Below are 27,604 nucleotides of genomic sequence, written 5' to 3'. Positions count from 1 at the left end.
TGTGCTAAAATTTACTTATCCAGTCTTGTGTCATTTGACTATTAGGGTTCCTCCTCATTTTTCCATAGTTACAGACAATGGCGAATGCACATCTTCATATATTCAATGCTTTCAACAAACTTTTATATGACAGGTACTGTGTTAGGCAATAGGGTTTATATGGAAGGATTCTGCTTCAGGGTCTGGAGGGAAACAGGCAAATGAACACACAATTCACAACTCTACCCCTCTGCTACCCGAAGTGTAGTTCACTGACCAGCAGCATCAAGTTCACCTGAGAGCTTGTTAGAAATGGAAAATCTCAGGCCCCACCCCAGACCTACTGAGTCAGAATCTGAATTTTAATAAGATCCCCAGGTGATTCATGGGCACATTAGAGTTCGAGAAACTGCCAATCCCAATCCCTTCCTGTCTACCTTGGTAGGTCACTTGATTGATCATTCCCAAGTCTTTCCTGCCTTTTCAACCTCTTCTCTACTTTCCCACAGCCATAAACATGCTCACATCTCTCTTAAAAACACACTAAACCTCCTCAAACCGTGATGTTGCTCCCTTCCTGGTAGGGCCCTCCAAAGACTCGTCACGTGTTTCTCTGTAACCTCACATTACTGATGACGTGCTCTGAGATTTTTTGTATGGAATCTAATGATTCTTAAATAAATTAGAATCTCAAAAGTCTTGCTACTCAATGTTTGTTATATAGTCATTTAGACCTAAGCCTTGAGAAACACAATTCCAACTAGGAATAATAACGAATGAGAATACAGTTCTTGAAATACTAGCTCCTTATCCCTAGGATTTTATTAGAATGAGAATATTATCACTTATATAGTTTAATTTATGGTGTATATTTTTTAAATTTCATGATTTTATAAGGAAAAGCAGTCTCTAAGAAAAATTAAAAGCCATCTATATGAATGTCTAAATTTTCAAGAATGATTTCATGGATGAAAATTGTGTGCTCTCTCTATCACCTTGCAATGTGAAGAACTGCAAAATCATGAATAATAAAAAAGGATGTTAAACTTTTCAACAAATCCAGATGGGTACCAATGTCATTGAGAATTCCCGAGAATCACCTTGATTGCTGCCTCAGACTAGGAGCTTGAATTGAATATTGCTTACCAGCTGCAACATATGGGCTTTAAGTGAACAAGTTTCTATAATTACATTTTAAAACTGTACTGACATTAAGTCTGTATTTGTGGCAAATGAAAAACATCCAAACTTTAAAGGGTAACATTCACTTCACTTGTCAGTCTCTATTTCTGCCTCAACCTTTCAGAATTTTGCACAACAGAAAGAGTAATGGACTGTGAACTGGAAGCCAGTGTTAACACTTGCCGGGAACTTGCAAATCCTGCCTTCATTGTGGGTCTTCGTTTTCCCTTCTGCAAAATGATGGAGTTTTCCTAGACGTCCCTTTCAGCCACTGTCCTAGGGTTTCTTATTCTAGAGTCACTGGATGAAGAGAAATTGTCAATGAAATGACAGGGCAGCCATAAGAACTCGAGTTATTTTTTGCAGGGCTTGAGGCTGGGCATAAAGAAGGCTTAATGTTCATTTCCGATATTAGGTAGCAGGGAACTGGGTCCATTTGTGGGTTGTGTTGCTCATGATTCCTACTCTCTCCCCTCCCGCTCTCCCCACACCATGCCATGTTCTGAACACTCAGAGCCACTGATTGTTTCTTAATGCAAGACTCATGCTTGTCAGTTTCCTTTGCTTATCTTGTTCCTTTGCCAGAAGATTCCCCCTGCCTTCTCCACCTGGCAAACCCTTATTTTTAGTTTTCCTTTTAGTTTTATATTTTGGCATACTTTCAGAGTTAGATATAAATTGCAAAATTAGTACCAAGAACTCTTGAATACCTTTTACCCAGATTCCCAAAATGTTAACTTTTTACTACATTTGTGTTATCCTTCTCCTCTCTCCCTTTCCTTTGCCCCCAAAACAATTGTTTTCTGAACCACTTGAGAATCAGTGTCAGACATGATGTCCTTTTACTGCAAGTACTTCAGATTATGCAGCCTAAAAAAGACAAGGACATTCTCTTACATAACCGTAATACAAATATAAAGATCGGGAGAAAAACAGCTATACAGCACTGTCATCAAATCTAGATTTATTTGGATTTTGCTAATTGTCCCAATAATATCCTTTCTGGCAAAAGAAAATCCCAGATCATGAATTGAATTTATTATGTATCATGTCTCTTTCACTGTCCTTGAGTGTGGAACAATTCCTCAGTTATTGTTTTTATGACTGACATTTTTGAAGTGTTTTTAAGAGTCAGGTATATTGTAGAATGTTCCCTAATTTGTTTTTGTCTCATAGTTTCCTCATGATTATATTCAGGTTATGTGCTTTGGCAGGAGTACCCCAGAAGTGATGTGTGCTCTTCTCACTGAATTACGTCTCTTTTTTTTTTTAAGTGAAAAGTCCCTCTTTATTCCCTTCCACTCCCACTTCCTTCCTCAGAAGTCAGTAACCACTGTTACTGACATCCATCCAGTATTTTCTCTATGCATTCTATACACACATATCTATATACAGCCACACAAACCCTTTAAACTATAACAAAAATGAGTACATAATACACCTATTGCTCTGCAATTTGCCTGTTGTTTTCACTTAACTGTATGTCTTGGAGATCTATGTCAGTACATACAGATTTATCTCATTCTTTTAAAAGCAGCATACTTAAAAAAATAGTATAGCTGTATCCTTGTTTATTTCATTCCCTATTGATGAATATTTGTTGTTTCCTTTTTTTTCTGTCACAGTCTTTCTACATACATTTAAAAACATAGCTCACTTACAATTTTGATGGATACAGTCAACTAACTCCCCTAAAAGGCTTTTCCAATTTGTATTTCCATCCACAGTGTATGAGGTCATTCATATTTTTCTGATTATTAGTGATGCTGAACACTTCTTATCATAGTTCATGGCCTTTCGGATTTCTTCTGTGAATTGCCTGTTTGTGCTCTTTACGATTAGAATGCTGGACTGCTGTTGTTGTTTTACTAACCACTTACTTGGCCTCCTCCTCTGCAGGAGGCTTCTCCACTGCTCCTAAGCAGCCAGCAGCTCCCTCCTTTGCTGTTGCACAACACTGTTCATAAAGCACCCAGGCTTTCATTTGGCAAACATTCCATGCTGAATCCACTCATTCCACCAGTGACCTCTGGGAGCCTGAAACATACTCTGCCTTGGGTTAAGTACTGGAGAGACAGAAGCAGGACATCATAGTCTCCACCCTCGAGGAGTTTAGTTTTGAAAGGCAGTTTGGGCATAAAAAAGAGCATAGGTTTTGGATTCAGACAAGACTTGAGTTTGAATACCAGCTCTGTCATTTAGAGGAAGTCACGTGACCTCGCCAAGTCACAATTTCCACACTAGTGAAATGGGCTAACACTCCCTTACAATATATCTGGCAGACAATATACCTGAAGTGGCTCACAAGGGGTTATTACATAGTAGGCTGCCAGTGAATAGATAGTAATGGAAAGGCAACTGATAAAAGGTCAAAATGATTAGTTTTTCAGAGGTTCTAGGTACCACTAAACCAGAATAAAATAAAGGAGGTAGCTCCTCCCTCTGCAACGGAAGGGTAAGGGTAAGTCACTTGCCCAGATCCTGCTACACTATATCCCCCACCTGGCCTGCCCTCTGCAGCAGGTTTCTGCTTTCTCCTGGCCCCTCACCCTAGTTCAGCTGCTCACTGTTGATGTAGTACTGCCACTGCCCTGGCGAAAGCAGGTGCTTCCTCTCTCAAATAAATGGACTCCTTAGGACATTCTAAGAGAGGCTCCAGGATATTTGTGCATGCTACCATTTGTGATCTCAAGAGGTGTGGGGCAGAGACAGTGTGAGGTGGTTTGGGGAGAGACTCAGAGACCTGGATTACACACACAGTTCTGCCTCTGCCACGTGACTCTTTGCAAAACTTCAGTTTCCCCATCACAATAGGAGACTGAATCTCGTGATTTCTAAAAACCGTCTAAATGAGAACTTATCATGTAAAGGCAGGGTGCGTGTATATATACACTACTCTTCTTGGTCAGAAATCTCTGTATCCTTGGGGTCCCTGCAGCTCTTTACACCATGTTAGTATCATGGAACACTACACTGCATTCCAGTTATTTGGAGTCATGACATGTTTCCCACTGAACTGATAGCTGGTGGATCCATATCTGGTTCTTGGTTTCCTAGAACCTCAGGTAGTTAGAAGTCCTTCATTCTTTTAACACCATTACTGAGTGCTTGCTGTCTGTCAAGCACTATATTAGTTGGTGAAGATACAAGATAAAATGTCAAAGCTTCACCCTTCTGGGAGCCTACAATCCAGTTAGGAGACAATTTTAAGACAATATAACTGTCTTGATGGAGGTTTGTCCAAAGTGTAGTAGAACCCAGGGAAGGAATGCCTGTTCTGTCTGGTTAAGTTGGAAAATTCCCCTGAAGACTCAGTCTTGAGCAGAGTAGGGTGAATGACAGGGAGGACTTTACAGGCAGTAGGAATGCTCTCTGTAAAGGCACAGATGTGATAGAGCATAATGTGTTCTGGCAACAGCCCAGTATTCAGCATGGTGGTAAAGAGGTAGGCAGATGTCAGCTCATGAAGTGTTCTTTACGACATCCAAAGAATTCTAGGTTTTATGACATAACTGTTGGGGGTGCTTAAGCATTTTGAGCATGGGAACATAGCAAATCTTTGTTGAATGCAGGAGTAATAGTGAGAGCACTGGGCATAGTAATTGGGAGCATTTCCTGGCCTTGTGGCCTTGGGCAAGTTACTTAACCTCTGAATCTATTTCCTTTTTTAAAAACTCTCAACCTCAAAGGTTGTTAAAATTTTAAAGTTTATACATAGTAAATTTATAGGAGTAAGCCTAGCACTTGATAAATGTTCAGTATATTATTATTTTTAAGATAACATTTGTTCTACACAATACACATTACCTAATAAACAATCTAGTAATTTCTGTGGCCCATTTCTTAGCCTGTTTCCTCCTCTGCAAACGGGTCCTCCAATTTTACCTTTTCATTGTATCTTGTCCTCCTTCCTAGCACTTACCATAATGCTAACTAAAATTTCTAATTATTTTTCCGGTCAAACTCTTAGATATAAGCAAACTATCTGTATTCTGCTTTCTCAGGTAGACTCTACTAGCTCTATGAGACCAGAGACTTTAAAACATTTACCACTATATTCGCAATTGCTAGCACTGCCTGGCTCTTAAACACATGTTCGATAAATGTTGGCAAAAATAATCAATGTCAAACATCTTTCAAGACTGTTGCCAAGGGCCGGGGCCGACGAATTGATAAAGATGTACAGTTGGGTTTAGTATTACTGTTAAAATAAGGTGTGAAACAAGGAACCGAAGCCATGGGCTCCCAACACAATCTGTAGCCTCCGGAGGCTTCCAAAGGACCAGTATTGACTTCAATCTTTCGCAAGAGTTCAGCTCTTCAAGGTTCACAAAGAGTTAAATCTGTTGTCTTGTATTCTAGGGGAAAAAAGGAGCCGGAAGCACTCCAGTGTAAACTAAGTTTACCTTCAACTTAGAGGTGGGAAGGACCTGCCTAAGATCACCTAGCTCGAGAGAAGGATCTAAACCAGGCGCTCTCAAAGAGGCTTCTCCCTCGCTGGGATTCCCCGAGTCCACCAGCCAAGCGGTCTGGCGCACCGGTCCTCGTCCGCTTGCTGGGTCTCGGCTCCGCTCCCGCGCCACGCGGCACATGGAGGATGTCCTCCGAGGTCAGGGGGAAAGGAGGCGGAGCGCGGGCTAAACCTCGCCCCGGAGCATCATGGTAGATGTAGTTTTTCTCGCCAGCACAGAAAGGCGCTAACTCTCCCCGGTTTTGCTCGGTAAGTAGCATATCTTCTGTGCAAGTCATTCAAACATGGTGTCCCCTGTCACAGATGCAGCTTAAATATCTGTGAAAGAAGCCGTTGGGGGGAAGGACCAGAGCAAGACAGACACATCAAGGGGAAAGGAAAGGGTTAATAGTTGTTACGCATGCGTACAGAAGGCCTGGTGGGTGGGCGGGACGGAAGACGGCTCCCGGGAGCAGTGTTTTCCCCGGAAGTGCCTTCCCTCCTCCCGGGTTCGCGCGGACGCGGTTTTCTTACCTCACTTGTCCTCGCCCCTCCCCGTCCCTCTACGCGTTTTGGTTCCTGGTTGGTGCTTCCTGGTCGCAGCCGCGGCAGTGAGTATGTGTGTGACGGACCCCGAGCCGACTGCGGCCGGGGGACCCCTGCCCGCCCTCCGCCTCGCCCGCTGGGCTGTGGAGCTAGCGCGTGTCCCCTCGCCGGCCTCCGCGTCTCCCCTGTGTCCCTTACTCGTGGCGGGGCTTGGCTCGTGGCCTCTCAGTCGAGCTCTTTTCCATGCGACTCCGCGGACCGGCTGGGCTTCTCCCTGCCCCTCCAAGGCCTGAGGCCGTGGTTCAAAAATGGCTGGGCGCCCATGGCCTCGGTGAGGAGTGGCGTTTCTGCCTATTTTACCTCCACCCCCCACCCCCGAGGTTCCCCTGTCTTTTAGGAAAGCCGGTCAGTCATTTAAACGCGAAGAGGGCTCGGCCTTTGAGGACCGAATAGTCCTGGGCCAAATCCAGCGTCAGCAGTCAGAAGCAGCAGCTGCAGCTGTGGGGACAGAAAAATTTCGGGAGATGGGCCCCTTTCCCCACGTAAAACAAGGAGACTTGGACTGTGTTAGCTGATTCCCTTTATCCTTCACATCGTAGCCGTTAGTTAACTTCAACTTTAAGAGTTGCAGATGTAGTGGGAAAACTGGCTGAGTGGAGAGTCAGCAGGCCTGCGTTCTAGCCGGGGCTCCACCACCAACTCGCGCTGGTGACTCCAGAAATCTTCTCTTCAGGCTGTATTTACCTTGATTTCAGATCACGGGGTTGAATTAGGAGATCTTTTATGCGCAATGAATAAGTAAGCTTCTCAGAGCCCATTTCTCAGTGTATAAAATGAGTGTTTAATTTAATGACTTTCAGGTCCCTTCCAAAACTCTGTTGTGTTTTGAATTTTTCGGCTGTGTGTATATTTCAGACGGTATTGTGCTTTGGGGATAATTCACTATTGCTGTTTTCAAGAGAGTCTGAGGGTGGGGAATAAACTGAGGAAGAAGTGGAAGTGAGGATTGTACAATAGCTTCAAGGATAAGATACTGTGTAATAACAGGAAAAAGCGCTGAGGGAAAGGTGAAGGAAGTGTTTTGAGATAGGATTAGTTACTCTATAAAGACTTTGTCAGGAACAGCTGGACTTGTCTGAATAAATTTAGCATTATTTTCTCCCACCAGCATCTTGTATTCTGTCTGAATTTTTTTGTGACCATTGTTTCCCACATTTGAATTCTCTGTCCCAGTTTGATTTACTTCAAATTGAAAGCCCCATTCGAAGGGTGGGCAGAAATTTTAACACTAGAGTCAGTAGTGTTTCAAATCTGTCGCTATCAGGATGGCTCACTAAGTCAGAAATTTTAATTGGAAATTAAACTGTTAATCACGTTCTAAAGAAAACTAGGCTTGATATCAAGCTGTGAATTTGATTTAAATTTCCTTGAGGTGGATAACTATCTCATCAAAAAGAAATATCTAGGCTAAAAGTTCTTTGAAGAGAAATAAGAGCACAAGGACTGAAATGACCAGTTGGTAGACTGTTGGAGCAGAAATGTTGTCTTTAAAGATTGTATAATAAAATCTGAAAGCTTAAATAAGCCTTAAGTTGTCTAGTTTAAAAAAAAATCAGTGAATGAATTCTGCTCTCACTTTTGAACAGCGAAAGCCTTTGCAGTTATTCTCTATAGCTGTTTTATATTTGTTAAGCCATTTAAATTCTTCAGAGTAGTTTTATTCCCAAACTGATATTTTAAGTTCTTATATAAGAGCCATCTTTTTTGGTCATGGCATTGCTATAGCCTTTGTGTACCAACTTGGGAAGCTCTTGGATGGTAAACTCACAAATTCAAATGTATGCTTTTCTTTCCAATTAAAATGCCTCTTTTATAGTTTTTAAACTCCACGGAAATAAAATGGATATTTGTTAGGTAAATTTAGGTGTTAGAGCCACTGCAAATTTAGCTTTGAAGGAAGGTTTTTTTTTTTTAATCTTTATTCGAAATGATTGTTATTTTTTTAATCAGGGAAATGTGAATCAGTTTTAGCTGTGTTCTTAACCAGCTAAATAACTTTGGATAGGCCTCCTTATCTCTTTGGACCTCAGTTTCCTTATATGTAAATTGAGGAGGTTGATGAGATAATCTGAAAGGTCTCTTCCAGATTTAAAATTTTGTGACTCTCATAGAGACTTTATGTTATCTAATTAAGTATGCTTGAGAATTGTGTACAATGATCAAAAAGCTGAGAAGTCCTTCTGAATCAAGACAGTTATATACATATATATTTTTTTCATATTCATCCTTGGAGTATGAATTTAAAAAGTTAACTAAATGCGTTTGAATGTAATTAAAGTAGTAACATAAACCAAAACAGCCTCAGGCAGACCATAACTCTGGCATACATAAGCTACATAAATAGAAGAGCCGGTTATGCTGAGCACAATTTTCAGTACAGAAGGGACAGAATCCTCTTAAAGGCCATAGGGGCTAAATTGTTAAATTCATTTTTCTACATTTCAGGGGAAGAGATAAACCCTTAGACCCAAGGAAGTCTGTTTTTATTTTATTTCTGTAGTTTATTTTTGGCATACATTCACAGGTGTGCCTATGGCTCTTTTCTTAATCCCTTTCCTTTGGGATGGCTCCAAGAGTAGTACAAATTTGTAACTCTGTAATTTAGCTCTTTAATTTTTTCTGTGCTGCACCGGAATTATGTTTTATCTTAAGTCCACACTGGATCCTCAAGATGGATCCAGTGAGGATTTTGAAGGAAGCATAATTCCTTTGACTTCTTTTAGAATTAATTTACCTATTAAATAAAAAGGAAAGGATTCATCTTTTATTTGTATTCCTCTGAAGCTAACATTTCAATATAAACTGATAAATGCTATGAGCATTACTTTTCAGACAGCCACATTCAACTTGTATGACAACAGCATAGCAACCTGAAGGACAGTGCAAAAAGGGAACAGGTATATTGTACCTTTTAGAAGGAAAAAAAGGCATTAAAAGTTGGGTCTCCCCCCCCCCCAGCTTTATTGAGATATAATTGACAAATAACATTGTTTAAGGTGTACAACATGATGATTTGATATATGTATATATTGTGAAATGATTACCACATTAAGGTTAGTTAACACATCCATCACCTCACATCTTAACCTTTTTTGTGTGTGGTTAGAACATTTAAGATTTACTCTCTTAGCAGATTTCATATATACAATATTGTTAACTCAGAACTTTTAATCATCTTTTTCCCCCCAGCTTTATTGAGATATAATTGACATATAACATTGTGTAAGTTTAAGGTGTACAACAAAAGTTGGTTTCTTTATTTCTGTAAAACAAGAAACTCTAGCATGAGCGTAGTACATTTTTGGCTCTTGTTCATTTGATTTTTGGAGTCAGCAGGTTGTATCACCAAGAGTACCCTGACATTTTGGGCAGAGAATTGATAAACTAAGAAAACAACTAGTCTTTCTAAATTGTATCTGTATAGCTAAAAGTAGAGTAGAAAGAATAAATTGTCATTTTTAATTGTTCTCTATACTGTGCCTGATTTTTTTTTTTAAACAAAAATGAGTTTTTTCCCAGCACTCTCATTTTGATCAGTGTTCCATTAGTACCTAATTGAAACATCTGTGTAGATTTTTGGTTGATGATATGAGAATCTTTGAAATAGTTGGAGACAACTACAAAATTCATCTCATCATAATTTTCATATTTTAGACACATAATTAGATTTATTAGGGCTTTAGAACAAATACCTGATGATATTATTCATTTATTTATTCATTTGTTAGTTCAGCAGACCTTTATAGAGGTCTTACTAAATGCCAGTTACTCTGCTTGGTTTTGGGGATCCATTGTTTAACAAAGTGCATATAGTTCCTGCCACCCTGGGGTATGTGATTTGTGCTTGTGGGAAATTTACATTGCACTAGTAATTAGAAATGTGAATGTCTTGAAATGTAAAGTGCTTATGGAAACCTATAAAGCCTCGACAGTTTGGTGGGTCAAGGAAAGCTTCCCTGAGGAAGTGATATTGAAACAGAGTTGAAGGATGAGCAGGATTTACTGTGCTCACAGTAGGAGTAAAGTGCTCCTAAAGCTGAGTTTTACCTCTATTTTAGGTCTTCAGTTAGTTTGTATTTCATACATATCTTTATAGGTACAGAAATAAACTAAGTTTATCAGCTATTTTTATGTATTCTTTTGGTCAAAGATCAGAAGGCCTGGAGATTAATTTTTTAATTGAGAAGACAAATATACACCAAAACAGTAAATATGATAATTATGTCCTTTTGTGGATTTTAGTCATACTTGAAGTAATATTCCTGTGTGAGAATGTATACCAGAAAAGATGAGATACAGAACCAGAGCCAGGGAAAAGATGAAGAATGGATGGAATAGTAGTGAGAATGACCTAAAATATTTTTGTGATTTTTAACATTGTGGAGAAAAAGTGATTGGTGTCTGAAACAGTGGATCTCAACCTGTTTTTCCTTTCTAACATACTTGTGAAATATAACATATCCATTAATAACTGTAACTCAGTTTGTTGGCAGTAATTTTCATTTGGGAGGGGCTGGGCATTATTAGAGTGTGTCATAACAATTTAGAAAATCTTGAAAAATGGTATTACTCTAAGAGAAAAAGGTATTTTAATATGTCATTGAGAAAAATGATGGCCTTCACAGAAGTTAGCTCTAAGAGGTGACATCATTATGCACTAAACAGGCATGATCTGAGCTGTTAAAATATATTCTTTCTATGACTTTCTGTTTTACAGCATCAAGGTTACTGACTTTCCATGATGTTTGGTGGTTATGAGACCATAGAAGCATATGAAGATGACCTTTATCGTGAAGAGTCATCTAGTGAACTGAGTGTTGATAGTGAGGTGGAATTTCAGCTCTACAGCCAAGTTCATTATGCCCAAGATCTTGATAATGTCATCAAAGAGGAAGAACATGAAGAGAAGAACTCTGGGAATTCTGAATCATTCAATAGTAAACCAAATCAGAAGAACTTAATTATCCTTTCAGATAGTGAGGTCATCCAGCTATCAGATGGGTCAGAGGTCATCACACTGTCTGATGAAGATAGTATTTATAAATGTAAAAGAAAGAATTTTAGAGTCCATGCAGAAGAAAAGACCCAAGGTCCTCCTGCTTTTCTTCATTCTAATGAGTTGGCAGATAAGAAATGCAAGAGGGATATTGAGAAGACTAAACCTGGAGAGAGATCAGGTACAATCCAAGAGGTCATGATTATAGAGGTCAGTTCAAGTGAAGAGGAAGAGAGCACCATTTCAGAAAGTGATAATGTGGAAAGCTGGATGCTGCTGGGATGTGAAGTTGATGATAAAGATGACGATATCCTTCTCAATCTTGTGGGGTGTGAAAATTCTCTTAATGAAGGTTAGTATCATATTGGCCATTATGAAAAGTAGTATCATCTTTAATAAGGAAGACTGCTTTTCCTAAACAAAAGACCATTAGGGTCAGCTCCATTTAATTCCTCATCTTTTGGTCTTGTTTTTCATGAGACTCTTTTACCAATGGCCACTTTAATGGTGGTCTGTCTGAACATCAGAAAAGTATGTCAGGATATCAAAGACACTCTGCTTCTGCTATAAGCAAATTCATAACTGCTTCTTCCTGTTTGGCTAGAGCCAGTTCTGGACCTGAAATCTTAGTTCCCCTCTCTCTCTGCTTGGTACCACAGGTGAGTACTCCATCTAACTCTGACATTGGCCCTATGCTCTTATTTGGCCAACTCTGTTGGTTCTGCCTCTTCCTAAGTGATTTGCTTACCCAGGAGGTAGCCATATAGCAAGCATGGGGAATGCCTGGTATACAGAAGATATGGAATTAGTGTTAAGATTTTTAGGAACTCCATAATCAGTAATGTAGGAAACTATGAAGAGCTGTAAGTCTACAGTAGACTGTAGGAGAGAATGCAAATTCTTGAGAGCCACATAATCAAGAATTGAAATTTTGGTGTTGGTTTTGTCTCTGTCACATGTAGTCACCTAGTATTGATGCTTATCCTTTTAAAAAGTCCCTTTTATTTTTCTCCCTTTATGCTTAATGTGTAGTCTCTTGCAATATTTTCCTAAATGATCTTTTATATCTTCCCTGTATGCTGTTGTTAAATTGGTAGTCTTGAAATGCCCTTTACTCAGTACTTTACTGCTGATCCAAAACCTTTAATGGCACCCACTTGTCCTCAAAAGAAAGTGCTGATATTGAATATAGATCATGCTTTGGAGCCCCAGAGATTGACAAACTTTTTAAAGAGCCAGGTAGGAAATATTTTAGGTTTCCAAGCCATAGGATCGCCTAACTACTTAACTTTGCCCTTGTTGTAGGAAAGCAGCCATGATATCTGAAAAAATGAGATGGCTATTTCAACAGAATCTTATTTACAAAACAGGTGTCTAGCTCAGGCTGTAGTAGGCCAGCTCTGAGAATTTGACACCAAAAGGAAGAAAAGAAATAGGATAGTAGCTAGAACATAGAGCAGAATCAAGTAAAGTTTTGTCAGAATAAGAGAGTTGATAATGTTTTTAGGTGGAAGGGGAAAATCTCTTGAAGGAGAGATTAAGCCTGTTTGGTGGATTGGGGTAAGGGAGGCAAATAAGAGATGGGCTCAGGTATATTGTCTGAATTAGTCATAAAAGGGAAGAGACATTTAATTGCTAAATTACCAAATATTTATAGAGGTGGAGGAGAAAGAATAAATTCAGATGGATTGAGGCAGATGAGGGAATATATGAGGATGTGTTTGATTTTCTTGGGAAAATGAAAGTGGAAGTGGGTCTGGAATTGGACAGGGGATACTTAGAGGCTTAGAGTGTGGGAAAGATGTTTAGGTGCTATGGGGAATACTGTTAGGCAGTGGATCCCAATATGTTGAAGATGACAACTTCTTTAACTTCAAAAAAATTTGTGGACCCCCCGCCCCACATAACTATAGTTATATTTTTAGTATTTGTTAATTGAGAAAATGCATATTAGCAAAAAGCTATTCAGTACACTCATACATGACTTTATATTTTATTAACCACAACATTGTCTACACATTTAAAAAATATTGTATAAGGCCTGTCTGCAGCATATATGGCCTTATATAAAGCATGCCTCTGGCTACCCATTGTGATAACTAATTCTCCAGCTCCCAGGAGTCTGAAGCTCATAGGTTAGAAATCATTGTGCTAACAAATCAACAATAAGAGAATAAAAGCCTTGCTTAAAAGTAGTATTCAATCAAAATTGAAACAATGTGAACTTGTAATGAACTCACTCTGAAGGATTTCATAACTTTTTCCAGTAATACCTGGGGCAGGGTGACAGAAACCAAAAGATCCAGGGTTAGGCAAAACATTACAGAATGTCAAAACGATCATTTAGCCTATTCCTTCTCTAAATTGCCTACCCGTAACATGACACCTAGTTTCATCAAATACTAATGTGTTCATGATGATCAGCGACTTTTCTTGAATTCAAGTTCTCTATGTCCACCGTGCCAAATATTTCCATTTGGGTATCTTATTGTTATTTCACATATACATACTGAAAAGCTTGATAAATTGAAAAGAAAGCTTATCTTTCCACAGAAAGAGGAGCAGGTTAACTGGATGGTGGCTCATAATGTAAGTAGGGTTTCTCAGGGCAAAATGAAAGGGATTGATGAGGAGTGGTGAGGACGGGGTTAAGGGTAGCTGAGCCATATGGAGATGAGGATTCTAGAGGAAAGAGAATGATGGACTTAGGTATGGCTTTTAGGAATGAAGAAAAAGTTGGTAATCAGGTATATAGAGAAATCTCTGGAAAACAATTTTAGTATTTTATGTTATAGACAATAAGAAGCATGGCTGTTCTTGAACTGTGTTTTGGGGGGATTATTTGTTTATTTTTTATTGAGGTGAAATTAACACAAAATTAACCATTTTAAAGGTTCAATTTGGAGGCATTTAATACATTCACAATGTTGTAGAACCATTAGCTATATCTAGTTCCAAAACATTTTCATCACATCTAAGGGAAATGCCAAAATGTTTTCACCACATCCAAAAGAAACCCTGCACCAATTGAACAGTCACTCATAACCTCCTGCCCCAGACTCTGACAAGCACAAGTCTGCTTTCTGTCTATGGATTTACCTATTCTGGATATTTCGTGTAAATAGAATCATCCAGTATGTGACCTTTTGTGTCTAGCTTCTTTCACTTAGCATAATGTTTTGGAGGCTTATGCATATTGTAGCATGTATCAGTACTTCATTCCTCTTTTAAGGCTGAATAATATTCTATTGTATACCTGCATTTTGTTTATCCATTTATCTGTTAATGGACATTTGTGTTTCTACCTTTTGGCTGTCATGAATAGTGCTACTCTGGACATTCATGTACAGGTATTTACTTGAATACTTGTTTTGGGTATAAACTAGGAATAAGATTACTGGCATTTCTGTTTCACTTTTGAGGAACTGCCAAACTTTTCTACAGTGGCCGCACCATTATACATCCCCATCAGTAATGTATGAGGGTTCCAATTAGCTGCAGTGGTTTTTATGATTACTTGTCATGTTGCACATTTCTGTTTGATTTAGTGGTAGACTCTTTGTTATTTCTTAGCAATATTGGTAAAAATATTTATTTAAGACCTAAGTAATTCTAAGTAATTCTTGATTCCAAACAGTCAGTGTATGTTCCTACTATCCATATTGAAATTTATCCTAATTCTGTGCTCCTTGATCTACTAATGCCATAATCCTATTTTTTTTCTAGTTAATAGGCAATATATTCAGTACTGATGGCTATTTGAGTGTGTCGTTACTTTCTAATCATTATTATCCCATTCATAAATAGACCTGGGGGTAGATCTGGTTCAGTTTGTATAATAGTCTTTAGAGAAAAGATTTTTTTCATGTCAGTGGAAGTTTGTGGAAATTCTGGCGTACTTCTGAAATGATGATGATTGTTAAACAGCAAAAATTATGATTTTGTGTACTGCTCCCCCTCCTCCGCAAACCCCTCAAACTGTGGCATATTTGAAATATCAGTATAATAGAAGAGATTAGCAACTCCTTGAGGACAGGTCTTTTCCTCAGAAGCCTTCTTAATACTATTTAGAGTAATTCTTTGCCATATATATTACTTTGTTTTTCGTTAACTGCTAAATGATCAAATACTTTTTGAGCATCTACCCTATGTAGAATACATAGAGGGGAGTTAAAGTGGTAAAAGACATAGTTTTAGCCTTAAGTGGCTTGGTGTTTCATTGAAGAGACAAAATATAATAAGAAGCTTAAGTAATTTATGGAAGTTTCTTCTTAACCATTGGAGTTAAGTCTCTCAAAATCCTGGGAATAGATGTGGTTGAAAACTTAAAACTTTTTAAAAAATAGGATTAGTGAATTTGAGGTAGTACATGAAGATCTGAAGGACTATGTAAGTACATCCATATTTTCCATTGTTAAATTTGTAGTAATGAGTGCAGCACCACTCTTGCTCCGTGGAAATGTGAGGTTCTTTCGCACTACTTCAGTTTCAGTGAGATGCGTAAATGTTTGTTTTGCTTTAATACACAATTAGAATACACGGTCAGGCAGGTAATATACAACCAGGAGACATTTTTTCCCTCTTTTTTATTTCCTCTAAATGTTTAATACTTTTCTGATTTTATGATCTGAAGCTGTCAATTAGCTTCCTTGGGTTCCATGGGGGCCTTGGTGATGTAGCACTTAGGTAGTGTGCTCAGCCTAGCTTTCCTCAGTATATACAGCTTTATGATGAGGGCTCTGCTTATAATAAATCCATGCCAAAACACAGGGCTTCAGTACCTGTTACATATGACTCAGCCCTTGTTACTGATGGGTGTATGAGTTTATTTCTAAAGTCTAGAAACAAACTTCATTTGCTTCACTTTCTTTACTCTTTCCTGACGCTTCTTTATGTAAATGATACCTGCTCTGTCATTTGTCTTCCTTTTAAAATTCTTACCCTTTACTTTCTTTAGTTTATTATCCCCAGTAGGAGTGTCTTGCAATTCTCATTTATTAGAAAGACAGATTTCTTGGTTGAAGAAAAGATGCACCAAAGGAAATCAACATGTTTTTTAATTTGTGAGGGTGATCTCTAGTTTGGGAAGGATTATTGTATCTGACAGCCAAATGATGGGAATAAGTGCTATAGGAGTTATACATGAATAATCACCAACTTATTTTCCTGCAGAGGGAAGGGATATTATTAGCTCTTGGAGTAATTGTTAAATCTTTGTTAATTTTTAACTGTGGAATTTTTTTTTTTTTTTTTGTGGTACGCGGGCCTCTCACTGTGGCCTCTCCCGTTGCGGAGCACAGGCTCTGGACGCACAGGCTCAGCGGCCATGGCTCACGGGCCCAGCTGCTCCGCGCATGTGGGATCTTCCCGGTCCGGGGCACGAACCCGTGTCCCCTGTATCGGCAGGTGGACTCTCAGCCACTGCGCCATCAGGGAAGCCCATATGGAAATTTTAAAGTATACAAAACTGGAATGTCGTAATGGTCTCACTGTTCCATAAACCAGCTTCAACAATTATCAACTTATGACCAATCTTTTCTCATACGTAATTCCATGTCCCTGTATTATTTTGAAGCAGATCACAGTCATCATGTCATTTCATTCATTTATTTATATACATATACATTCATTTCAATATGTATTTCTAAAAGATAAGTTTTCTTTTTAAGAAACAATCATATTATTATCACACCTAAACAAATTACCAATAATTCTTTTATCATTAAATAACCAGCCTTCAGATTTCAGCCTTCAGATTTCCCTGATGGGCTCTTAATTTTTTTTTCCTACAGTTTATTTGAATCAGATCTATTTATTGCAGTTGGGTGGTAACTTATGTCCTTTAATCTTAGGTTCCTCCTTTATCTTTCTTCTGTGTGTTTTCTTTCTTCTTTATAATTTAATTGTTATACTAACTCGATTGTTTATCCTCTAGAATTCCCTGAGTTTGAATTTTGTGATATTGTTTAACATACTCCACTGTCCCCTGTATTTCCTATGAATTGGTAGTTAGATCTAGAAGCTTAATTAAATTCAGGTTTCTCTCCCTGTGATTGTGCTATCAGCCAGACACATAGATAGGTTCATTTGTTTCATTTTGCTTTTCATATGTTAATATTTAGTATTACCTTTTAAAAATTCAGTTTGTTTCATAATTATGTAAAATATTTAGAACGTTCCAAATTCAAATCAATAAGACAAGGTAAAAAGTATTCAGAGACGTCTACCTTCTGTCCAGTCTTCATCCTGTTCCCACCCTTCCTCTTAGGGGTAACTGTTAAGAGAAAATTGATAGTTTGTCCTTACATTAAAAAATATATAAGCAAATATGTATATATCTTCATATCCTCCCTCCCCCTTCTTGAAGTAAACAGTAGCATATGATCTACACTTTGCTCTACCTTGTTTTTTTTCTCTTAACAGTATATCCTGGAGATCAGTCCATAATAGTATCTAAAGATATTTCTCATTTCTACGACTATAGACTATTTTTGTGTCTTCTACACTAATTTGAGCTGGACACATTAGGCATGTAACAAATACTTTTTGGAAGTGAATGAATAGTAATTTTAAATAGTTGATGAATAATATAATTGTTACAGTTTTAAAATGTATTTTAAATAAATGTATTATAGTCTAAGTCCACTTTCAGAAGCATGCTTTATACCTATGCTTACACTCCTGGTCTTACTGTTTCTTTCTCATTTAGTAATTTTGAAAGATTTAGATTTAGCAAAAAATTAAATAGGTTCAGATTTTAAAAGGAAAATACCTTTTAAAGAATGAAGAGTTCAGCATTTTTAAAAGTGGAAGAAACCTGTTAGTTCCTAGTGTATGTGACTGTTATAGTGTAGAACTTTACATTAATGTAGAACTCCTTCAGTATGTACAGTTGGGTACATCGTTCTTTTATAATAGTTTGTCAGCATTTGGCACATAGTGGGTACCTAGCAAATCTTGGGTGAATTTAATTGAAATTCTACCTTTTCGTATAGAATAGTGCTCTTTACATAGTACTACATGAGGTTGAAGTGAAATTATGGCTTTAGTAAAGTAAAATCATGAAGTGATTGATTGAAATTGAAGTATAATTATGGCTTTTAACAACTTAGTGCAGTAAGTCTTTTAACTGTTTTTGTGTCAAGTCCCTTTCACCCCTAAAAAATATGCACATAAAAGTTTTGGATACATTTTCAGAAGTTGAAGAACTCATCTAGAGGCAATTGCTGAATCCCTGGTATTTATAAGGCACTCAACCAAGACTTGATAACTAATTAAAATTTGAGTAGAGTGGGTTACCTACTTGAATTTCAGTTTTTCAAATACCTCATATTTTATTTGATCTGGGTCTTTATGTATGCCTGGATCAGTTTCTACCTTGCCTGGCTGATACCTACTCATCCCTCAAATCTTAGTTTAAAGTTTATTTCTGAAATGAGGTAATGGACATAGGTTCTCAGTGGTGGCTACTAGGTCTTTTACAGCTGCATAGTTGACTACCTGTGACTTTGGGTAACTTAATTCCTTTATTGGGAAAATAATAAATTTTATTTCATTAAGGTTATAAGCTAAAATGAGACAGTGGATAGACTAAATTAATGTAATAGGAAAATATTTTGACAAAACTCCTAATTGCAGGATAAGTTCGCTATCACTGTGGCAAGCATGGGCATATAGCTTCCACTTGGTGTTTTTTTTTTTTTTTTTTTTTTTTGAGGTATGCGGGCCTCTCACTGTTGTGGCCTCTCCCGTTGCGGAGGACAGGCTCCGGACACACAGGCTCAGTAGCCATGGCTCACGGGCCCAGCCGCTCCGCGGCACGCGGGATCCCCCCGGACCGGGGCACGAACCCGCGCCCCCCGCATCGGCAGGCGGACTCCCAACCACTGCGCCACCAGGGAAGCCCCCACTTGGTGTTTTTAAATGAGAAGTTCTCAGATTTTTTGGTGAACCCAAGTTGCTTTTGAACAACATGTCTCTAGTATGGCACTTTATTTGAATAAATTTTATTTTATTTGGTGACATTTTATGATCTACTCGTTAAAACCTAAATCTGAAGTCTTAAAATCAATCCAACAATTACTTACTAGATGCTTACAGTGTACAGGCACTATACCGTTAAGGTGTTGGGTTTCAAGAAGTGCTATGTAGTCCCTGCCTTTAGAAACCTTAAAGTGCATGACAATATGGAAAGTCCACTCTATTACCAGAGTTAAATACATTTCTACAAATACAAGAGATGTCCCAGCACATACATAATCATTTCCAGATGAATGTAATAGACTTTTTAAAAAAGATTATTACAGATAGGCAAAGTACAAGAGTGAATTGAAAAGTAACTCTTTGAACTCAGTCTTGAAGAATGGATAGGATTTAATGTTCAGGTTAAATGCAGGGAGGGAGAATAAAAGCTGAAAACCCTAAAACTATATGATACCATTAATGTTTAATTAATGGCTTAATATGTGGCTGGGTATGATTAAACATTTTAATAGCATATCCTTTCAGAAACCACCTCAGCCTAAATGAGAAAGGGTATTTATGTTCTGCATATGCTGTTGGAAGATTTCTTGGTTATTATTTTATTCCAGTATTTTCCACCTGTTTCTTGCTCATATGTCTCCTTTGTTTTTCCTTTAAAAAATTGGATATTTCATGCAACTTTATGGAAGATAGAAAAATTTTCTCAGACAGACCAGATGCTGTATGTTAGTCAAACGACATGACCGGCTGCTTGAAATGTGTGTTTTATGCAAGGCTGTTGAAAGTAGAACATGTCTTGAAATATAACTTTGGCTCGTCATAGCTTGTGTTCTTTACCAGCTTTTAACATAGAAAAGGAACACATTCTGTTAGTTTGGAAATATAAATAAATTAAACTTCCCTTTTAATGCTCTTCAAATCTTCAAGGTGGTATTTTCCCCCCCTTTCTGCATTCATCACATAACCAGTCAGTCATAGGTTCTTTTTTTTTTTTTTAATAAATTTATTTATTTATATATATTTGGCTGCGTTGGGTCTTCGTTGCTGAGCTCAGGCTTTCTCTAGTTGCGGTGAGCAGGGGCTACTCTTTGTTGTGGTGCGCAGGCTTCGCCTTGTGGTGGATTCTCTTGTTGCAGAGCATGGGCTCTAGGCACGTGGGCTCTAGAGTGCAGGCTCACTAGTTGTGGCGCAGGGGCTTAGTTGCTCCACGGCATGTGGGATCTTCCCGGACCAGGGCTCGAACCCGTGTCCCCTGCATTGGCAGGCGGATTCTTAACCACTGCGCCATGAAGGAAGTCCAAGTCATAATTTCTTGAGAGATCTTACGGCCTAATAGGTCGTAAGAGTGAGTTGCTGTTTGACATACCTCTTATGGATGTATAGTTTAATTTCTGCCTTATAATTGAAAAGTGGCCACATGCTAGAGTTCTGGTAACCGAGAGGACCAAAGAGCTCCCTCCCTGATGTTTTCAGCTTTTGTAAGCGTGCACTACACAATCCCTAAAGCTGCTTTTGAACTGTGTCTGTAGTTGTAGCATGTCACCTTACACTTAACTATTGTGAGGGCATCTTTTTATTTAATTTCTAATTAGCATAATGACTTGAGCTGTGTTATTCACTGTTCCATGGTGAAGTTGTCATAGGGAGAGAAGAAATAAAAATGTTCAATTTCAACTTTACTTGTGAGTGGAGTGAAGTTTGAAAGCCTTTTATGGCCATTGTTCAGCAGACTGAAAATCTCATTAGAAATCCCAGAAATGCGAAGGCAGCTTTGGGTTGGATTTTAATAACATTTTGGAGTTGGTATTGTATGTCGCTAATTTTTGTGATTTCATTGTTGATCAGCAACTTAGCTATGCATTCTTCCAAAGTCAACTTATGACTTTTAGCCTAAATTTATTTACAGTAGCTTTTCTTTTCAACAGTAATAAGTACCTAGGGAGAGAATTAAATTTTACTTTTTTTTTTTTGACGTTTCTCTTAGAAACTGATTTGATTTTCATATAAGATATACTAAATTTGTTGGAAATTGCATGTAAGATAATAGCATGCTATAAGAAAATAGCATGTTTATTGAACTAATGACTTAGTTTTGTTGCCATTAAAATATTAGACATCTTCAGGTCTGCCTTTTTGTTTGTTTTTGAAATGGAGAAGCATAAAATAAGATGGCAAGATTTTCATTCTTATCTAATTGTCATAGGAAGTTGAATCCTGATGTCTGGGTAAAGAGTGCTTAAATATAAAATTCTTATAGTTGTTTGCTATAAAAATAATCTATTATGTATAGAGACCACTTGTCTAAGAAGATAAGTATAATTTATAGATAGTATGGTCAGAAGGTAGAATTTGATATGAACTATATACGATTTGTCAAACATTTTTCAAAAGAAGTACAGAAATGGGAACATTTACTTTTTTCCCCCTTCTAAGAGTAAAGGCTACTCAGAAAATTCATGACTCTTAAGTTGATCCTGTTTTTAAGACTTTGCTAAATTTGTATTTAATTTCAGGGTAATTTACTAATCTCTTGCTAATTTCCTCTTGGTTATTAACACTTAAGTAAAAGTGTTCACTTATTGGAAGTTTTTTAGCCAAAAGTTTTTAATCTCTTAAGCATTGTTTTGTTGTAAATTAAAGTTATTGTCATGGTTAAGTTTTTGGCATTTTGAGTTACTTGCCAGATTGTTGTTGATTCTGCTGATAATAAGGAAATGCATATTTTAATTGAGCATCCACCATGTGTAAGGCCACAGTTTCTTTTTAAATTATACAGATACACTTAAGATAATCTACAAGAATAGATATGACTTGTTTTTTAGTTTTTGAATCTTGATCTAACAGCATCAGCTCTGGATAGAGATGTAATTCTGGGGATAAAAATTATTTTTGTAATACATATTTGGATTCAAATATAAAGGCAGTCTAATAATGGGTTATTTAAAAGTGGAGCTTGTCTGATGTGTGTACCTTTTATTTCTATGACATTTTTACATTAGAATTTCATAGTTATAGTTTTGAAAATTAGTTAACGGTGGACTTGAGAGCATCTGCTCTCCCCATCTTTTGCAAATACATTTTAAGGGAAGACAGCATAATTCTATAATGGGAAAAAAATTTTTACTCTTCCCTTCTGCTTTTGCCTAAATATATAGTCAACTTATAATTACCTCAAGATGAAAGAATGCTGTTTACAGCTACTCATTGAGAGAAACTGTTTTGTTGGGAATCCCTTAAAGTGCGTAGGTCACTTCTGATTTTGCTTTGTAACTAGCACCTGTTACAGAATTATCTACTCTAGGGAGGGAAAGCCCCAATTTCTAGACGACTTTTCAATACTCTTTCTATATTTTTAGCTAATGAGAAACTCTAAAGATGTAGGAAACAGACTGGTTTGGCTGATAAATAAAATTGTTAAAGTAAGTCAAAAATTAGGCTTTGAAAAGTCAGATGAGAGGAATTCAGAATATAAATTCACAAATTTAACTGAAGAAAGGTTTTATTTAAAGAAAAGGTGTGCAGCCATATCAATTTTGTAACTCCTTGTATTGCACTAGCCATTTTTTATTGTTAGATGGTCTGATTTAAACAAAAATGAACTTTGTCAATGGTTTTATTTAGAAATAGCATTACTTTCTACTTTTAAGGAGGATTTTAATTGTCAGTAAAATTTCATTGTTGAAAAATCACCTCACTCCCATATAATTAGTATTTTGTTCTTTATTCAATACCCTGTATCGAGTCCACCTCTTTTGGGTTTGCTTTAAAAACTATATAAATTTTGTGGGAGAATAAATACAACTTATGTATTGCTATAAAGGTATTCTTATTTGAATCTAGTATGATTGGTTTTTACGTATATGAAATACTTCCCTAAAAACATAATATTCAACCTAAATGTTCTAGATAGGTGAGTTACTGGTAAAAAAAAGCCATCAGGTCTTAAGTTGTGGAATATTTGTATTGGTACTTAATACCGTGACTGCTTTGGTTGTTGTGTAAGTCCCTTTATTCTTCTGTTTGAGATGTTCTAGTTTGGGAAATTTCTTTTATTATCAGATTTAACACATAAAATGTAATGGTTGTACCACAGATCATCTAATTTTCAACTTTTGGTTAGTTAAACTAACTTTGGTATATAGTTCTTTATGGTTAGTCAAAGAGGAGTTGTGTTCAGCTGTGTGATTTTGCCATTACTTAAGTTAACATCAGCAGTGAAGGGTCTCATCTCTGACTTTTCTTCCTTTCATTAAATTTTTCAATTGCTTTTAACATTATTTAAGTATAGAAGGAGATAGAGTTGTAAAACAAATTTCTGATTTGCTGATTCTCAGTATTTAGCAGTGGGGATCCTTTTTCTTCCTTTAGCTATATCACATACATATGTATATTTTGATTTAAGGGGAAAAACTTAATTTTTTTATGTATGATGTGGATACAGTTATTGTTTATTATTTTTTAAAGTTAATAAAACTAATCTCAAAAGATCTTTAGTAGTATACCTGCAACCTCAGCAGTCCCTTTTTATCTATACAGATTTCCCTGCCTATTGTGGCTGTTTGCTCTAATTTAAATTTCCCATGGCTTTGGGTTGCCGACTTGGTTTTCTGCAAGAGTGCCCATGCTTACATGGTCATATATTCTGGGTGACTTTTCCACTTTTTCTTTTTTGTTATTTTGTTGATTGCTAAAGGGAAAGAGGATTTTTTTTTTTTAACTTGTTTCTTTGTTTTGATCTTTCTTCCTTAGCCTATCTATTTGTGTGTTGTTTTGTTTTGTTTGCAGATTGGGAAGAATTATTGTGTGGACTTAGATCCATGGGGAGTAGCAGGGAAAAACTAATTTTGTTTGTGGTTTTGTTTTCTTAATAAGAGTAGCAATTTAATTTTTGAGCCATTGAGAAGCTCAAAAGATATGTTAGCTTTATGCATGAAATTGATAGAAAATTATTAATCCCGAAATTTTCTATTCATGGTCGCTCTACTGTTGGAATAAAAATGTTATGTTATAGTTGAACTAAGTAAATCCTAAAAATACTAATTAGCAGTATATAGTACTGTTAAAAATTCTTAATTTAAATATTATTGTATATTCAAAAGTTATTCATAGGAAATCAGTTGTAATCTGGTATGTGATTTCTTTTTTCATTCAGTTTTTGTTGTCGATGGTGTGTATATATTCAAATAGACATATGAATATACATTTGATTGGAAACATACAGTTTTAACTTGACCAGATTTAAAAGTTTGCTTATTCCTGCAAAACATGCTTATTTTTCAAATATGAAGAGTTTTGTTTTATGAAACAACTTTATGCTGCTGAATGTTAAGTCTTTGGAGAAGTGCTGTGGCAATTTAAATATTGGGTAATTCAGTACTAATGTAAGGGAAAAGTAGAGGCCTCTAGTCCTAACATCTCCTCCAAATATTTTTTCGTCAATATCTGAAGACTTTAAAATATCAAATTAATGTGGTCAAAGCTACTTCTGTTTTACATTTGTGAGGGTGCCATCACACAGTAGCATTATTTAACTGGATTTTGTATTTATTAAATTAATATACAATAATAAGATCCTTTTTAGCATTTAAGAAATTTTAATAATTTCCCAATATACCATAAAAATGTTGTTATGATATACTGTTAGCTAATCGGCTAGGAGAACTAATTTGATAAAAAGGATGAAAAAGGATTAATTTTGATATGCATAATTTTAGGGGTTTTTGTTTTTTTAATTGATTATATACCATGGCAGTGAAATATCTAAAATTCTCTTTCTGGTTGTCTGTTAAGTACTTTGGGAATTGGGGTAAGGGCAAGTTTCCTTTCTGTGTCTGCTAATTATTTTTTCTTGCGAATTTTAGTGCTCCTAGCATACGAAACTGATCTATAGAATTTGCTATTACCGAGAAAAAAAGAGCATTATTGAAATTTTGTTTAACTGTTATTTTCTAGTTACTGTATTTCACATTTTGATTTCTACCAAATGACTTCTCAAGAAGCAGTTTCTTTTGAAAAACAGTGAGAGTTTCAAACTAAGAAGAAAATGTATACTGATAGTCTATTTATTGTTTTTTCATGGCAATTAAGATAATCTTTTGAATTTCTTCTCTTTAACCATAGTTAGAGTCTTCATAAGTTTGTAAAATTATTCTCCCTAGTTCTGATTAGTATTTTAAAAGGTATTTTATAAGCTTGTACTTGATTTTCATGTGTGATTACTGAGAAAAACAAATAGCTTGTAAAATGTATTTGTTTCTAGTATTTCCATCAAATCAGGGTATAATCTGTGAGATGAAAAGTGATCCAATTGTGAAAGTATGCAGCTTTTAAAATAACACAAAATTCTTCTGTTAGCACGTTTTACCAGCAAATGTTTGTGTAAAATGTTATTAGTTCTTAAAGCTCATGCATAGACTTCCTTGTGTGTGGCTTTTCATAGGAGAGCACTATAGAGCCAAACTTGAAATTTATTAAGGAAAGAACAAACTGGTGAAATGCTTTCATGCTATTAAAAAACTTCACAGACAATTGTCAGACAACTTTTTTTTTTTAAAGGTCATGATTGCCTGGTGCCTTTTCCAGTCTTTATTTGAAACTCTTGTAGGATTTCTTTTTTGTTCTCCCTCTCCTTTTTCTTTTGGCAGTGGGTGGAAGATTCTTTTAAAACTGAATGGCTAAACATGTATAGTAACTATTAAAGTATAATGGAAATACTTTTATTCTTGATATTTTTTAGGCCAGAAAATGCTGGGAAGGTAAGCCAGTTAGGGTAAAATTACATTGTGCAGTATGGAAACTGTTCAGAGTTTTCTGTTTAGAAAAGTGGGCTCTTGAGTTTGGGCTTAAAATAGGGGTTGTTTGTGAAATATTTTGCAATTCTCTTATAGGTTGGTGAGTTTGAGGTTGTTTTTAATATTTTATTGTTTTAGTTGATTGTTGGTATTTCCTGAAAAATAATATTATGTATATGGGAGAAGATAGGGGGTGAGAACAGAACAAGAACTGGGGGGAGAGAAAACCTCCTTCCCAAAATGTGGCCACCTGACAGGTGGAGATTATCTGCCATTACAGATTTTCAAAACAGAGTGCTTAACTCTTTTTCTAAGAGTTCACATAAACTTTGACATATTTCACAAAGTTTGATTGTGATAAGTATTACAATTTTAACTCTGGTCTTTATCCTAAATTTAAGGCTTACAAAATTAATCAAAAATGCCTTGAGGCTAATTGCTAATGTTCAATTAAGTTATTGTGTTCAGTTAAGTAACAGTTCTTTGACTATAGAATTTGTTTGATTTTATTAATATGATAAGCTAAGATTATAAAAGGTCTATAAGAGTACAGAAACTGAACTTTGTGAAATTAATTTTTATATTTTGCCATAGAGACAAAATATGTCTTGGTGTGTAGTAATTTTTTTCTTAGTATTATATGGACATCTATTGGCTTTCAGCATATAGGAAATTTAAACCTTTTAATATTAAATATTGGCAGTCATATATTTTTTTAAATTGCAAAAACTTCAGGCAAATATGTAAAACATGCTAGTGGTTGGTTTATTTAGATTTTAAGTGACTAGACTTTGTGAAATAGGAATAAAGCCTGGGATCTTATTTAATCTAAGAAAATATACTTAATTTAAAAGTATTACTATTAGAACTAGAGAAATCTTTTCAAATGTAGTAAATCCATATCCATAATTATTTTAAATCACTAGTTAGAGAGGAAGGTATGAGATGCTCATATCTTTGTTGGAAGTCATAAAGTGTTTTGAAAAGGATGAAAGGGGAAAAGTAAACTGCTTTCAGGCAGATTCATATCATTTTGACATTGGATGTTATTCGTGGGTTCATGTTACAAAAACCTACAAAACAGGTGTATTTTAATTCAGTAGGCTCGCTGAAAACTGTTCTGTGATAAAGCTAGAAAATTTATAACTTTTTTTCTTGTTTAAAGCTTAGTGATTCATCTTGGTGCTTGTCTTAGTCTTCTTAATTTAGACATATTGTGATTATTTGTTTTAAAACTTTATTTCCAGTAAAATGTTATTGCTTGGATACATTTTCACTGTTTCTATTACATTTTATCCATCTATGACATCTTATCAGCCAGCTATTACTATTTTATTCTTTTTGTGGTGGTGTTGTAAGGTACAGACTTCACATCTAAAGTAAGAGCTAGTGTATATTACAGTGTATATGACCATTTCTAATTTGACCTGTTACTGTAAAGAAGGCTAACAAGTGTGTATGACTAGCCCTCCCCTTCTGGAGCAGTTGAAAACAGGCCTCAGAAGACTCAAAGGAATTCTTTTAACTCCTAGCAGGGCCACGGGGTCAATGTCAGATTTAGTCATGCTGTTATTTTAGCCCAGTGGTCCAGAGAGATGACTGAAAAGTGAGTCTTTT

General features: G+C 36.4%; 1 protein-coding gene across 3 annotated transcripts in view; it reads left to right on the top strand.

Moving 5' to 3' along the window:
* The first annotated feature begins 6,099 nt into the window (after positions 1-6,099).
* The window catches only part of ZCCHC7 (zinc finger CCHC-type containing 7), a 238,138-nt gene continuing 216,633 nt past the window's right edge, over positions 6,100-27,604 (top strand). The window contains exons 1-2 of one of the 3 annotated variants that reach the window (XM_032635505.1): positions 6,100-6,226; positions 10,935-11,565. In XM_032635505.1, coding sequence (XP_032491396.1) covers positions 10,956-11,565 — 610 coding nt within the window. In that variant the 5' untranslated portion in view covers positions 6,100-6,226; positions 10,935-10,955. Of the gene's footprint in view, positions 6,489-10,934; positions 11,566-27,604 lie in introns of all 3 variants that reach the window. The other 2 variants (XM_032635504.1, XM_032635503.1) reach the window with 2 other exon arrangements.

The sequence above is a fragment of the Phocoena sinus genome, chromosome 6 (assembly GCF_008692025.1).
Source record: "Phocoena sinus isolate mPhoSin1 chromosome 6, mPhoSin1.pri, whole genome shotgun sequence".
NCBI classification, from domain to species: domain Eukaryota; kingdom Metazoa; phylum Chordata; class Mammalia; order Artiodactyla; family Phocoenidae; genus Phocoena; species Phocoena sinus.
Note: the sequence above shows the minus strand (reverse complement) of the source record. Positions and strands in the feature narration are given on the sequence as shown.